This window comes from Myxocyprinus asiaticus, chromosome 7 (assembly GCF_019703515.2).
Source record: "Myxocyprinus asiaticus isolate MX2 ecotype Aquarium Trade chromosome 7, UBuf_Myxa_2, whole genome shotgun sequence".
Lineage (NCBI taxonomy): Eukaryota > Metazoa > Chordata > Actinopteri > Cypriniformes > Catostomidae > Myxocyprinus > Myxocyprinus asiaticus.
In genome coordinates this window covers 33,702,841-33,718,813 of record NC_059350.1, presented here as the reverse complement: position 1 = coordinate 33,718,813, position 15,973 = coordinate 33,702,841, and the positions used below count along the sequence as shown (strand labels likewise).

At 43.1% G+C, this 15,973-nt stretch overlaps 1 protein-coding gene across 1 annotated transcript in view; it reads right to left on the bottom strand.

Moving 5' to 3' along the window:
* Nucleotides 1–15,973, bottom strand: part of chrna8 (cholinergic receptor, nicotinic, alpha 8) — a 202,823-nt gene that overhangs the window by 121,641 nt on the left and 65,209 nt on the right. The window contains exon 3 of the mRNA XM_051702363.1: nt 2,883–2,927. Within this exon, the coding sequence (XP_051558323.1) occupies nt 2,883–2,927 (45 nt within the window). The remainder of the gene's footprint in view (nt 1–2,882; nt 2,928–15,973) is intronic.

Here is a 15,973-nt window from a genome sequence, read left to right as displayed (position 1 = left end):
GTGAATTTCTCCTGAGCATATTTTGTAACATAACAGCTGTTTATTGTAAACTGTATAACAATATAGGAAAAACCGGTTACCAAAAAGGAAGTGACTTATAATAGCCTTTTCTTCTTTCTGCTTTCAAAGTGTTTTTGCCACCTTTACTATAGTTTCAAATATTCTGGTTCAAAATCAATTGTTGTTTTTGTACAATAAAGTGTGCAACAGGTAAGGCAAAGCCTTTAGGAAGAAATTAATTGTTAAGTCACATACAACTAATTTCTACACACTGTTCTTGTATTTTTAATACAATAAGAGTGTTATAATAATGAAACAATTAGTACATTTAATAAAATAATTTAGCTAAAATATGCTATGCTAACATCAAATGAAAACACATACTGTATAAGACTTCACTTATTGTGTTTTCTTAATATAGTTAGTCTAATTCACCCTTGCATGTGAAATCTGCGAGAGTTCATTTTTGCCGGCTATTCAAGTGATTCAAATAGCCAGTTTGCGTTGCGTGATACATGTGGCTACCCTTAAACTTTCAAAGTGCTACCTAATTGATAGGGAAGAAGCTGCATCAATAAGCGCATCTTCAAAGAGATGTGATAATGTATCATCGTTTTGATATTTTGAAAAGCAGAGAAGCACCTACAAGTTCAGGAACCCTTCTGCATAGGGGAGCCTAAAAGATTAGCATAAAATAGCATAATGCTGCGGTCCCACAGACATTCTATGGGCGGTACACTGGCGAGAAAAGATGCCATATTTTTTTTTCTTTTTTTTTTTATGGATGACTATGGAGGAGATGCTTCAGTGTGCTGAATAAACTGCTTTTGAGGAAACAGCTCATGCCTGTCCGCCAATCTTCAACATGTTTTACACTAAACAATCCTTTTGGAATTAACTATGTGATGAGTTTACTATGATAAAATTGCTGTTTTATAAGAGAAGTCACAGACAATTTTACGGCTCTCCCCATTCATTTGTATGATATCCACAAACGGTGACTTACTGTCGTAACATGCTAGTTGACATTACGCTCTCTCCAATATATTCTATAATATAGTTTTTTCTATATTTTCTCCTCAAGCATTACATCTAGAACACGTTTTCATTTGTTCACTGTGAAACTGTATAGGCAATATAAATAACAAAGCCTGTTTGAGAGCACCAGGGGATAAAAGCCTTGAACAGGCCATTCCAAATAAAACAGCCAAAGTGATCAAGTCAGGATGCCCATTATAAGTCAAGCTCCAAGGTAAAGACCTGCTCCTCACTCCAGGCTGTTTTTGTAGTTGTAAATTTGCCTGATTTAGCAAAGGGGCCATGACATTAAACCCAGCTTGTTTCTCTAAGGTTTGAAACCTTTGATACCATCTCTCGTGAGCCATGCAACAGGATCAACCTATTTAAATTTCGAATAATACAGCTGTTGTCTTGACTTTTTGTCAGATGTCTAAACAATGAGCATTTGAGGAAAATGTGTCACTGAGCAGCACAATTGATCAGAACAGGAACGCAAGGACTGTCATGTTTAAACCAAGCCAAAATAGCTACTAGAGTTTCTAAAATTATGTGTGGGTCACACACTTACACAATACATGTGGGCAGTTTACATGATATGATGTTTTCACTGCCCCTTCCTTAAAAAAACAAACAAATAAAACTTCTCATAAATGTACCCTTTAATTAAGGATTTATAAAGGGTTTTATTAATGACTTATAAATGCATTATAAATCATTGATATGCAGTTATAAAAAATGTTTAAGAAGGGCGGCTTTCATACAATACCAAATAGTAAGCAAACAGTGAACTAATTTTTTATAAATGCTTAATGAATACACTTACACATACTTTACTTAAAAACATAAAATGGCATACAGTAATTCATTATTTATGTCATGATGCTGGAGAAATAGCCTATTATAGTGAGATTAAAAGGACGGAGAATGTCATACTGCTACAGTTGCTTTGTGTTCATGTTAATTAATGTCTTGGCTAACTTATGTTGTCACTTTCCTTGTCACATTGATGTCACAAGAATGGTTATACTTTGAATGATGAGTTACCAACATTACTTAGCTATGAAAGCCACAGTCAGAACCTCTGTTTAGCCAATCAGAAGACTTTCTGTCTGTCAATCAATCACTGTGCGCATTCACAGGGCAGCCCATATATGCTGGTATAAGTGCCAGTACAATGTACTGTTCCCAAGATACACTCAGGGTCGGATAGCAAAACAATAAGGCAGACCCTCCCCCTCCATCTCTCCAATACAACGGTCTCCAAGTGTGTCCGTGTGTGCACGTGTCTTTGAGGTGCAGGGTTTTGGAAAGAGGGGGTGTGGGGTGGAATTTCAAGAACGGCTAAAATTGCTTACAGCACCTTTAAACAAAATCACAGTTTTAACTTGATGATTTAAGTTATATTTTTACTGTCTTGCAATACACTGTTCTTATTTTGTTAATATAAACAGTTCTCTCCATTATTATTATTTTTTTAATTTATGTAAATAATACAAATTACATGAAGCACTTGAAGTTTAAATGGTAATTGTTAGCTTTAAAGCTGTAAAAATTTTAAACTGTCCTGCGGTGACACACTGTAAAGTCCTGTGGTGAGAGATGCTAAACTCCATCTAAAACTACTTTAAAAAAACAAATATATAAAATCTCACTGCAGGACCATTGAAATAAAAATAGAAAGGTTTATTAAAAGTGATGAAAAGCTTACGACATAAGAAGTAAAAAGTTATAGCATCCAAAAGGAGATCCCTTACACAAATACATTTTAACATACAGTCTTGATGTTTACAGTATTTAAATAAAAAAACAAGCATGCATGCAGGCCAACATGAGTGCAAATAGGAAAATATGTAAAAACTCACCAGTTGTAGCCAGGCATTGGTTATTAATACCTGATTTTTTTCATCCTGGGGCAGAGAAAGAGGACAGAAAAAATAGTATCAAAGGAGGACATTAGTGAAGGATTGAAAAAAAAAATTCTTCTTTATGCTTCTATAATCCCATCTCTTTCTGTGAACAAAGACTTTTTTTCTTTTTTGTACCATTCGTTCTCTATCTCTCTTGTTCTCACACCCATGAATACACACTTTGCCTATTGGAGCATTTGAGATAAGGCCAAAAAAGAGCAGCTATGACACACGATCAATAGAAGCAATCTAACCTTAAAGGAGTTTCACAATGGTACAATCACCATTACAATAAAGATCTTATAGTAAATCTCTTGGGTTTAAAGCTTTCACTTCAACATCGGTCTGTGTCATAGTTTGTGTGTGTGTTCTTGTGTGCAAGTGAGCTCCATATTTTGCTTTTACTGATCCAAGATGTTTATTTTATTCCAAAAAGTGTCAAGTCTGCTTTCCTTACATTTCATTCAGTTTGGGCCAGGGAGGATCCACAGTCATCAATTTGCCATGATTTTTACCCATAGATATTCATGTTTTTAGCATCTGCTATAGTTAAATAAGTAACTGAAAGATTACAGCAGAGAGCATCCAACACAGTCTATATACCAATATCACCAGCTGCCACCCCCCTCAAAAGACACTGGCCATCCCAATGGCCCCCTATCCACCATGATCATCAAATTAGCTATATATTTAACATAAAATATATATATTAATATATATATTTTAACATTAAAATAATATTTTAATTGTCTATGTATTTTTGTCAGACATTCAATATTTAACATAAAAATAGATTTGTTTGTTTTGAATTACCCTTTAAAAACTCAACCCCACTTGTCTCGAGTATGAACACTGTAGTGCGCCATTTGAATCATCTGCAGTGTTGAAGAAGAGTGTGAACTTGACTATGACAAAAACCAGCTCCTTGGACAAAACACTAAAGCATTTACAGTACAATATATTTCACCAATGTTTTCCATTGTCAGTTCTATTATATATATGGTATAAATAACAGTGATGACAGAGATAATAATTAATTAACCATATAATTTACCTGCATAATGTTAAATAACACCAGGTTTGCATTTCAGGCATCACAATATGCTGTGTATTTTGTATGTGATCAAATTGTGTGTTGCACATTGTTTTTAGTACTATGCTTTCACAAAAAAGAAGATTGAAATAGAAAAAGAAAGATGGAGGGAGGCTGTGTCTTTTCAAATGTGGAACAGATTTTGGAATTTGGTTAACTGGAAAATTATGCAAAGCTCTTTAAAGCCCCAGCAAGCAAGCAGGCGAAACATGATGAAAATGTATAGATAAATATCCTTCGCACTGTGTCTCCAATAAAGTACTATTTCTTCAAATTAATTTGCCATAAGAGGAAGTATAATGTATAACTTTGTGTTTGAAAGCAAAATATATTTTAAGAAAGATTAATGTTAGTATACAGAACAAAAAATAAATACAGATATATTCATTTCACACATATTCTATATTTAGCATTATATATATATATATATATATATATATATATTGCATCAGATTGGTTCCACATGGACGGAGTATAGCTATTTTTTTCATAATTTAGTATAATACAAAAAACAAAGTGTTTTTTCTTGACTCGGAGAAATGGAGCATACTGTATAAAGTGTCATTGATTTATAAAAAAAAAAAAAGGTGCTTTTCGCAGACAATTTAATGCAAAAAGGCGGTATAAATATATGGAATTACAATCACAGGAAACAATGAAGCAATTAATCAGTTTTTATGTGTTTCTGGTGACATGTGACAAGTTTTAAGAGTGGAAGTTCAACTTCTAAAAAATGTGTCTCATCCTGCTCCATTGTACTGCTGCAGCTGGCTGCGAGAAATGCATTCTGTGCTTTGTGTCAACAGACACGGAAGAAGTGAGATGTCGCAGCTATGAGAACCGAGTCTCACCATGTGTGTAAACAAACAGGTAAGATACGAGATGTTGCGACAGTGAAGACCAGCGTGTGCTTTTGCCTCTGTTAAAGCATCCCAACATTAAGAGCGGCTGTAGTTTATCAGTTGAAAAGAAAGAAGGGGCACATTATTTAACCTGTTGGCATGTCCGCTAAATTTTTTTTTATGCTATTTTTTTCTCTGTGCTTAATAAAAACATCGTGCCATGGTAGCTCAGACTTGAGTCATTATTTCAAAGTGGGATCCTTGCATTAAAGTACCCAGAAAACCAGGATGGTCTGGCCATGAATAAGTAGGACCGAGGGACCAGAATGTACCTGCAAGTCGAGGGGGTGATGGGACACAGAGAGAGCATACCAGTCAGAACTGATTGAGTTTGAGGTAGGAGATCACTCCACCACAACTCAAAACTACGTGCTGATGGGGCTGGAGGCCCCCATTTTGGGGATGGGCCTCCTCAAGCCCATGAATGCTATTATCAATGTCAGTAACCACCAGCTGGTGTTGGGAGAAGGCAGGCAATATTGAGGAAATCTGAAAGTAGCCAACGGGACAGCCGAGGTATCCATAGCAACCACGCTGCATGGAGACTAGGCCATGTTGGGTTCATGTCAAGCCATATGCTCCAAAACCCCGTAGTGTGGATCACACACAAAAACAACTGCGGAAGGGCTTGAAGGTCGAAACCCAGGAGTTTAGAACAAAGATGGCTCTTGTCTTGCAACCTATAAAAGGCTGATTGCTGGTATGCTGTTTGTTCTCTGTGCTTAATAAAGACAACATGCCATGGTAGCTCAGATATGAGTCTTTATTTCCTACTACAGAACCCGACCGCAAAACCGAAAATAACCAGTTTCATGGGGCTGCACGATGTAAGTCAGTCACAACAGTGGAAATTTACATTTAAGTCTTAAAGAGGAAAAGAGACAAAACTGAGTGTTTAAGTCAGAGGGCAAGAGACAGGGTGAAAAAATATCATATATTACTAAATTAATGTTTTGGTGCAAAAAAAAAAAAAAAAAAAGAAAAATACATTTATATTATAAGGGAACCTCAGGGAAAATAATACAATTATTAAAAATAAGAGTATGTCATGACCCCTTTAACTTGCTTTAAGAGAGCCCTTGAAAGTGCCTCGATACATGTAATGAATGACGCAATTTCATTTTGCAGAAATGATTTTAGATCAGGCTGGGTGGTAAAAAGTAATAGCTAAATGGCTAAGAAAAACTAGTTCTGAGAAAAGGTCTAACATCATTTGTTTGCAGATTCCATTCGTTTGATATTTTGCAATGAAATTTATATATTTATAACTGTGTAATATTACAATAATTACTACTACTTTTGTTCATGATGTCCATAAGTACACAGAATGCATTTTTAGTTTAAAAAGCTTGATGCAGTGCAATGAATGGAAGAGAATGCAGGTGTCTCAAGATGCGTTTTAAATATTCTTTAACTTGCCACAGTGTTGTAAAAACGTAGACATACCGCAATTGTCATAGACATACCACAATTGCACAATGGTCAAAAACCTCAATCTAACATATATTTACATAGAAAAAACAATTACAAAACAATGTAGACAGATGCAAAGATATGTTCTTCTGCATTAATTTTTATTTCTTTTTGCCTGTCTTTTTGCCTTTCTGTGCTTTATTATTAAATAATAATTTTTGGCCTATCTGCTGAATATCTGTTGCTTTGATGAAAGGAACGATGCCGCTCACTGTCTCTCTTTCTCTCTTTCAGCCTTAATGATGCTCACTGATCTTTTCTGTGCTCAGTCTGCATGTTTAGTGAGCAAAGGACAGATATTAAGCCAACTTGATTTAACATCCCCAAACATGTTTTCTTCTCTCCATCCTCATGGTACATCAGTTGCCTGTTTTATCTTTTAATATTTCTTTTTTTTTTTCTTTTTTTTTCTTTTTTTTTTTACCTCTCTTTGGCTGTCAATTAACTACTTTTCCGCAGAAGAAAGTGAAGCTTACATGTTGTCTATGAAGGACAAACTGAGGGTTTCTGGTATACAATCAACTTCAAAGAGAGCCAGCACGAGTCTAAACAAAATTGCATCTGTATGGCACTATTCCTGCAAAGCCAGACCTTTGACTTTCAGCATTTCAGCTTTTCTGGCCCAGTTAGACAGAAAGAGAACATCTGACCAACATGAAATGACAAACCTCAGTTAATTTTGTTTTTACTGGCTTTTTATGGGCTAATAAATGTAAAACAATCTACACTAACAGGGATGGAAAAAATTGCACTGCACTGTACAGAAAATACAGAGTAATCACAAATGATCACTTTCTGTTCATCTAAAAGTAAAAGGTACTAATTATTTCAGAAGCCAACTTAGAAAACAAAGCAGAATGTACAGTTCTGCTCATGGATATCTAGTTGTTATATCTACTCGATACATAGCTTTGACTTTCAAAGACTGACAAAAGCCTCACAAACCTTCAAATCCACTCATTAGTTCTCATCAGAAGCATTCATTGTAGCAGCACAGTAAACACAACTTTGTGTCCTGATTGTGTGATAAAAATCACTACAACCTAACTCCCGGAAATTGCATACCAGCCAGCCAGGGATGCGTTTCCCAAAAGCATCCTTAGCCAACTATGGTTGCAAGTACCATCATTACCAACATAGTTCAACGATTTGGAGTTTCCCGAATCCGTAGCTCCAACGAACATTCGCAAACAGTATCACAAAGTCGTGTGGTTAGAACTACAGCTCTTTACCTGTGGTTAGAAGCAAAGTTTCTTGTTAGTTTGCTGTGTGGACATCATTTCACTTCGCTGAGGCTTCTATATCTTTTATTCCATATATATCTTTAATTCTGTCAACACTTTGACCATGTTTACATGCATTTAAGAAAACGGCTTATTCTGGGGTTTTGCATGAAAACGCTGTAAACACGAATGCAGAAGTTTAAGGGATTAGAGGCTGTTAAGAGAAAGCACTTTATCACACACAGTTTCTGTCAGAGAACATGGCTTTTATGTGTTTATGTTAACACATAAGTTGTGTTTATATGTTTTTGAAGAGTACATATGTGTTTATGTGCTCAAGTGCACTGGGGAACCCCAGAGTTTGATAAAGAGGGAAACCCATCTATTGCAGTTTGTATCTACAAAGTGCTTTCAGCTTCCCTGTCTTCAGCAGCTTTCTTGCATTAAATGGCTTTCTGTTGTATGTTTAAATGAGCTTTTATAATTAAATATTCACGCAAGTTATTACTCCATCCCCTCAACACTGGAGCCCCACAGGGCTGTGTTCTCAGCACACTCTTGTATTCCTTGTACACACATGACTGTGTGGCAACACATAGCTGCAATGCCATCATTAAGTTTGCTAATGACACGATGGTGGTAGGTCTGATCACTGACAATGATGAAACAGCCTACAGAGAGGAGGTGCACACTCTGACACACTGGTGTCAGGAGCACAACCTCTCCCTCAACGTCAGTAAGACAAAGGAGCTTGTGGTGGACTTCAGAAGAAAAGAGAACACAGTCCCATCACCATCAATGGAGCACCAGTGGAGAGAGTCAGCAGCTTCAAGTTCCTGGGTGTCCACATCACTGAGGAACTCACATGGTCCATCCACACTGAAGTCGTTGTGAAGAAGGCTCATCAGCGCCTCTTCTTCCTGAGATGGCTGAGGAAGTTTGGAATGAACCGCCAAATCCTCACACGGTTCTACACCTGCTCTGTAGAGAGCATCCTGACTGGCTGCATCTCCGCCTGGTACGGCAATAGCACCACCCACAACCGCATAGCACTGCAAAGGGTGGTGCGAACTGCCAGACACATCATCGGAGGTGAGCTTCCCTCCCTCCAGGACATATATACCAGGCGGTGTGTGAAAAAAGCTCGGAGGATCATCAGAGACTCCAGCCACACGAGCCATGGGCTGTTCTCACTGCTACCATCAGGCAGGCGGTATCGCAGCATCAGGACCTGCACCAGCCGACTTCATGATAGCTTCTTCCCCCAAGCAATCAGACTTTTGAACTCTTGATCTCCCACGATCAAAATACATCAGCAATGCACTTTATTACTCTTACTCTTATATCTCACACCAGACTGTCATAAATTATATTATTATTATATTATATTCTCTCTTAACAACTTACTATCAACCGACAGCCTGAATGTAAATACAGTACAATACAACCTACTGTACATTCTATATATACTATATATACTTTTTTATTGAATAATGTGTATCTATATTGTATGTATTGTATACTGTACAGTGTATGTTATTATTTGTGTATTGTGTTGTGTGTAATTATGTGTATATTAGACTTTAAATTGTGTTGTGTTAATCTGATGTTTATTGTAAATTGGTATATGTCTCATCACTGTCACGACTGCTATGTTGCTCGGAACTGCACCCAAGAATTTCACACACCATTGCACTTGTGTATATGGTTGTGTGACAATAAAAGTGATTTGATTTTTGATTTGATTTGATTTTTTTAATGTCATCAATGATAGCTCTATGTTGTTGAACCAACGTGGTTCAAATTATGGATGTGCAACATAGTTACTACAGTTTCGGAAACAGTCATGACTAGCTAGTTAATTTCTCCAAAGATGCATCATACTTTGGTGGTTAAGTAGTGAGTTACATCACTGTGCGGGAAACTTACCCCAGTTTGTGGAACTGCATCAAAAAAATACTGTATAAGAGAGCGTCAAAAGCATGATTTACATTACTGATTACTAATCTGTACATTATCTATTTAACGATTGCTAACAGAAGTGCTTAGCTTTATGATTTGCTAACCATAAGTAAACCTGAATAGTAAGAAAACGTCTTGGTTACTGATGTAACCTCTGTTCCCTGATGGAGGGAACGAGACGTTGTGTCAATGTAGTGACACTTGGGGTTTGATCTTGAAAGCCCCAATCACCTTTGCTTAAAATAGAAAAGGCCAATGAAAATTGGCGAGTGGAATTTGCATGCCACACTCCGCCCCGGACATACGGGTATAAAAGGAGATGGCGTGCATCACTCATTCAAATTTATGCTGAGGAGCCGATAGACAGTACCGGCTATGTCAGCGGCTGGTTCATCGCCGTGACAGGAGGGACACAACGTCTCGTTCCCTCCATTAGGGAACAGAGGTTACATCAGTAACCAAGACATTCCCTGTCTGTCACTCACTCAACGTTGTGTTGATGTAGTGACACTAGGGGTTCCTATAGGAAACACTGCAGGTGCTGAACCGTGTCATGAGGCATGGAAGAGTGGACACAGGCAAGCTTCTGTGTGCCTCGCAGCAAGCGCTCAATCATGTCTTGACCTTCCAGTGAGTTAGGTAAGGTGTCTCCATAGTCCTGTTAAGGGGGGAGAAGGCACTTACCCAAGTAGGATACTGGCAGTGCCTTTCTTAATTTGCTGTTAAGCAATCTCCCGCTGAGCACTTTCTAGAATAGTGCTGGGAAGTGCTCTTCCCTCTCCAGGAAGGAGAGCACTACGGAGACCACATCCTGCCCGAGGGAGGTTAACATGTGGAGCATACTTCACATGGACTTACCGACGGGGAAGTACACATATGGAATGATACCACAGGAGGATCCTATCTACAGAGAGGGTACGCAGCACAGTGGCCGAGACAGAGAAAGCTCTGACAAGGGGAAACACAGGTTTCACCTAAGGGGGAAACCGAACAGTGGAAACTCATCATACAGGATAACCAAAGGGGAATCACCATGCATGGAGCACTGAGCCCAAGAACATGGGCTCACCTGAAAAGGGGAATACCACAAGTACTGGGCCTGGTGGCATTACTCCTCTGCCGATTTCATCACCGGACAGTGCTAAAGAATTAAAGAGGTGTCTGGAGTTCACCGGTACGGGGAAATGTTGTGGACAAAAAGCGCACATTATCACCTTTGAAAAAGGGGAAAGGCGCAATGCAAGCGGTACACCCAACCGGCCGCCCGGTCTACCTGCTGTTACCGCATAACACTTGGGTTGAAACCGGGTCTATACGTAGGTTATAAAACCTTGCAAAGTTATTGGGCGTAGCCCAATCCGCAGCTCTGCATATGTCTGCTAGAGAGGCCCCCCCCCCTGCCAGTGCCCAGGAGGACGCAACATCTCTAGTGGAGTGCGCCCGGACCCCCAAGGGGCAAGTCCTGAGACTGGTATGCAAGAGAAATGGCATCCACAATCCAATGGGCCAACCTCTGCTTGGAGAAGATTTCCCCTTCTGCTGTCCTCCAAAGCAGACAAAGAGTTGCTCTGAGCATCTAAAGCTCTGCATGTGGTCTAGATAGATGCGCAGGGCATGAACTGGACAGAGCAACGACAAGGCCGGATCTTCCTCCTCTGAAGGGAGCGCTTGCAGGTTCACCACCAGGTCCCAAAAAGGAGTGGTTTTTACCTTCATCACCTTCTTGATGGAAGTGAGTGCCATCAGGAGGGCCGTCGTTAGAGACAGAGTGCCGAGCTCAGCCTGCTCCAGGGGCTCAGACGGGGCTCTCTGTAGGACAGGTAGGACCACAGAGAGATCACAAGAGGGGATCAGGTGAGGTCTAGGAGAATTCAATCTCCTCGCGCATTTGAGGAATCTGTTGATCAGGTCGCGCTGTTGTGAGGGACTGCCGTCCAGTGTATCATGGTGAGCTGCTATGGCAGCCATGTACACTTTCAGGGTAGAGGGAGACAGCCGTCTCTCCAGCCCTTCCTGAAACAAAGGCAGCACAGACCCGACGATGCATCTCTGTGGGTCTTCCTCACGGGAAGAACACCAGTTAGCGAAAAGATGCCACTTCAAGGCATACAGCCACCTCACAGAGGGGGCCCTGGCCTGAGTGATCGTGTCTACGTGTCTACGTGATTTGGAGGCATCCTGTCCAGGAGCCAGATGTGGAGATTCCAGAGGTCTGGCCTTGGGTGCTGGAGCGTGCCTTGCCCCTGAGTGAGAAGGTCCTGCCTCAGGGGAATGTGCCAGGGAGGTGCTACTGTCAGGAGCATCAGATCCGAGAACCAAGTCCGGATGGGCCAGTACAGCGCAACGAACAGGACTTGCTGCTCTTCCTCCCTGTTTGCACAGAGTCTGTGCAATGAGGCTCACAGGAGGAAACGCATACTTGCGTAACCCCTGAGGCCAGCTGTACACCAACGCATCTGTCCCGAGGGGGCCTCGGACAGGGAGTACCACAGGGGGCAGTGAGAGGAGTCTTGGGAGGTGAACACATCTACCTGTGCCTCCCCGAATCTCTCCCAAATCAGCTGGACTATATGGGGGTGGAGTCTCCACTCCCTGTGGAGTGTTACCTGCTGTGAGAGCGCGTCCGCTGCACAGTTGAGGGCTCCTGGAAGATGAGTGGCTCGCAGAGACTTCAAGGTCTGCTGACTCCAAAGGAGGAGGCGGCGGGTGAGTTGCGACATGCGATCTGAGCATACGCCACCTTGGCAGTTTATGTACGCTACGGTCGCCGTGTTGTCAGTTCGGACCAACACATGCCTGCCTTGAATCAATGGCCGGAGCCTCCTCAGGGCCAGCGATACTGCCAGCAACTCTAAGCAGTTGATGTGCCATTGGAGTCGGGGCCCTTCCAGAGCCCTGACACTGCCTGCCCATTGCACATGGTGCCCTGGCCCAAGTTCGAGGCATCCATCATGACCACAACACACCTTGAGACCTGCTCTAGGGGAACACCTGCCCGTAGAAACGCCAGGTCCGACCAAGGGCTGAAAGTCTGATGGCACTGTGGTGTGATGGTCACACACCGGGTGCCGTGGTGCCATGCCCACCTCAGGACTCGAGTCTGTAGCCAGTGCTGAAGCGGTCTCATATGCATCAACCCGAGGGGGAGAACCGCCGCTGAGGATGCCATATGCCCCAGGAGCCTCTGAAATTGTTTTACTGGCGCCGCTACCTTCTGCTTCGGTCATAAGACGTGCCCTGAGAGCGACCGAGTCCAACTCCATACCGAGAAAAGAGATGCTCTGCACAGGGGAGAGCTTGCTCTTCTCCCAGTTGACCTGAAGCCCGAGTTGGTCGAGGTGGTGAAGCACAAGATACCTGTGTGTACACAATAGATCTCGCGAGTGAGCTAGGATTAGCCAGTCATTGAGATAATTGAGAATGCGTATGCCCTTCTTCCTTAGCGGGGCCAGGGCAGCCTCTGTGACCTTGGTAAAGACGCGAGGGGACAGGGACAGACCGAAGGGGAGGACCTTGTACTGGTATGCTCGTCTCTCGAAAGCAAACCGAAGAAAGGGTCTGTGTCCAAGAAGGATCGATACGTGAAAGTACGTGTCCTTCAGGTCGACGGCCAAGAACCAATCCTGATGTCGTACTGACGCCAGGATGCGCTTGCACCGTAGTGGAGAGGATGCCACTGAACCAGGGTGAGCATCTGGCGAACTGGATCGCGTAGCCGAGGCCTCCAGCCTCCGTGACAGCGGCACCAGGGGGACAACTGGACTTACCGTGCCTGGGCAGGGTGGTTCGTGGCAAGGCAGAGCAGGTGCCCCATCTGGAATACAGCCCAGGGGGGACATGCTGCCCTGTAAGCCAGCAACGGTGGCCAGTGACTGGGGCGGGTGAATGGCCCCAGAGACCAGCACACTTACCTGTTCGCTGGCTGTCTCTCAACGGAGAATGAGGGAACTTTAAGTACTCACGTTCGCCTGATTGACCGGAAAAACTTCCAGCACCTGCCCGTTGCGAGTGCGCTGGCTCAGGGAATGAGGAAACTGCTCTTTTATTATTACCATGTGGGTGCCGAGGCCCTGAGGGCACTCGTTGATGTCATAATCACCACACGCTGGCCCAGGGGTGATGGTGGGGCTGGAGAGATGTCCTGGGCCAGACCGGTCAGGAGCAGTCGCCTCATCCCTGGGCGGGCCATGTCAGGACCGCCTCGAAGCCCGTCTGGGGTTCTTGGAGGCCGACTGATGGGCAGGTGGAGCCAACTTCCTGCGAGAAGCAGATGGGTGCAGGACCTCTGTGACCTGAAGGCAGCCGGGTCGTGCCGCAGCAGTATGTGTTTAATTGCCTCGGTCTGCTTTCTCACCGTAGAGAACTGATGGGCGAAATCCTCAATGGTGTTTGCCAAAAAGCCCCCCTTGGGAAATGGCGCATCAAGAAAGCGGACTTTCTCGGCATCACGCATCTCTGCAAGGTTGAGCCACAGGTGCTGCTCTTGGACCACAAGCGTGGACATCGTCCACCCCAGGGCGCGCGCCATGACCTTCGTCGCACGTAAGGCGAGTCCTACCCTCGTGCAGGTCTTTTAGCGCATTGGCCTGGTGGACCTGCAGGATGGCCATGGCATGTAGGATGGAAGTGGCTTGACCCGCCGCCTTGTAAGCCTTCGTCATTAAAGAGGAAGAGAACTTACAGGCCTTGGAAGGGAGCCTTGGTCAGTCGACCTGGGGAAGCTCGACATTTCCCTTAGCCGCTCTGCAGTCAAGGGTAGTCAGAGTGGATGAGCCCGCGAAGCGTGTACGGGCAGTAAAAGGTGCCTCCACGACTTCGTTAGCTCCTTGTGCACTTCCGGGAAGAAAGGCACAAGGGCGGGGCGCGGCCATGAGTTGCGCTCCGAGCCCAGAAACCAATCATCCAGCCGCAAATGCTCAGGGCAGGGTGGAGGATTCCACTTCAGCCCGATGTTCGCAGCTGCCAGGGCAAGCACAGCTGCCATTTCAGTGTCTGACTCATCCTGTGCTCTACCACCCGTGGGCGGGAGCTCAGAAGATTCGTCCGCTTCCGATAGCAGAAGCCCACCCTCCGATGCCGCGACCGAAAGCTCATCCTCATCGCGAGCAACGAACGACACATTAAACCGCCTGCATTGCTCGACAGCTCGTCCAGACAGAACGAGCGTGCTGGGGGATGGGAGGTCCACGGGGGCTGAGCCGGCGGAAACGCTCCCATGTCCACATTCAGATCGCCCGCGGTGCTTGCCGACCCAGCCAGCTGAGCGTTAGCCCAGGACGGACCGGGTTGGGGAGAAGCCGCAGTGGCTCCTTGCTTCATGAAGAAGGAAGTGAGCCACGACCACAACGTTCTCATGGGCATGTTCTCGCAATGAGAACATAACCCTTCCACGAAAGCCACCTCACCGTGCTGGTGCCCCAGACACTTAAGGAAGATTTCATGGGTATCCGGAGGGGAGAGATAACAGCCACATCCAGTAGCGCAAACGTGGAAGGACATCTTTAAAAAGAAGCCAAGCATTTGCGTGAGCTCTTTTAGAAGGAAATATTCTCTTTCTAATATACTCTTTTAGCACCTGCAGTCTCAGGCTGCCGAAGTGCCCAGGGGAAACACAGCACTCAACCGTATGAGAATGACCTCTGATATGCGCCATAAGAATCCAGCAGCATAGCAAAGAGTGACAGGACGAACACACATGCATTCAGCTCCGAAGAAAAAATCTGAATGAGTGATGCACACCATCTCCATTTATACCCGTATGTCCGGGGCGGAGAGTGGCATGCAAATTCCATTCACCAATTTTCATTAGCCTTTTCTATTTTAAGCAAAGGTGATTGGGGCTCTCAAGATCGAACCCCTAGTGTCACTGCATCGACACAACATCGAGTGAGTGACAGACAGGGAACATCAGTTATGTGATAAACAGTATATAAGTGAGAGTCCTGATAAAACTGTGTGCTACAGTAAAACTGTATTCTTCTCCTGCCTTGTAAGAAATTCTGAATACAGTGTATTACTGATTTCATGGATTAGACCTTCAACCACACAAGGCTAAGCTTTTCCCTAAACCTTATCCTGCATATTTATGGCAGTAATCATAAAATCACAGATCCATCCTTTGCCTCTGGCAGCTGCCTATATAAGCTATTAAGAATTTTGCCTATGTCTAAAATACAGAAATAAAATGTGGTCTAAATGGAATCTGAAAATATTATTAGTACTGTAATTCTAATCTGGCTAGTGATTTGACAGTCTGATACAAGTTTGTTACCTATATGAAGAAAGATATATTTTGATAGGCCAATCACTGATTTTGACATTACATTAAGTGACATTTCTTTTATTCATTTTGTCTTCATATTCAGAAAGCTAACATATTTCTATCCATGATTT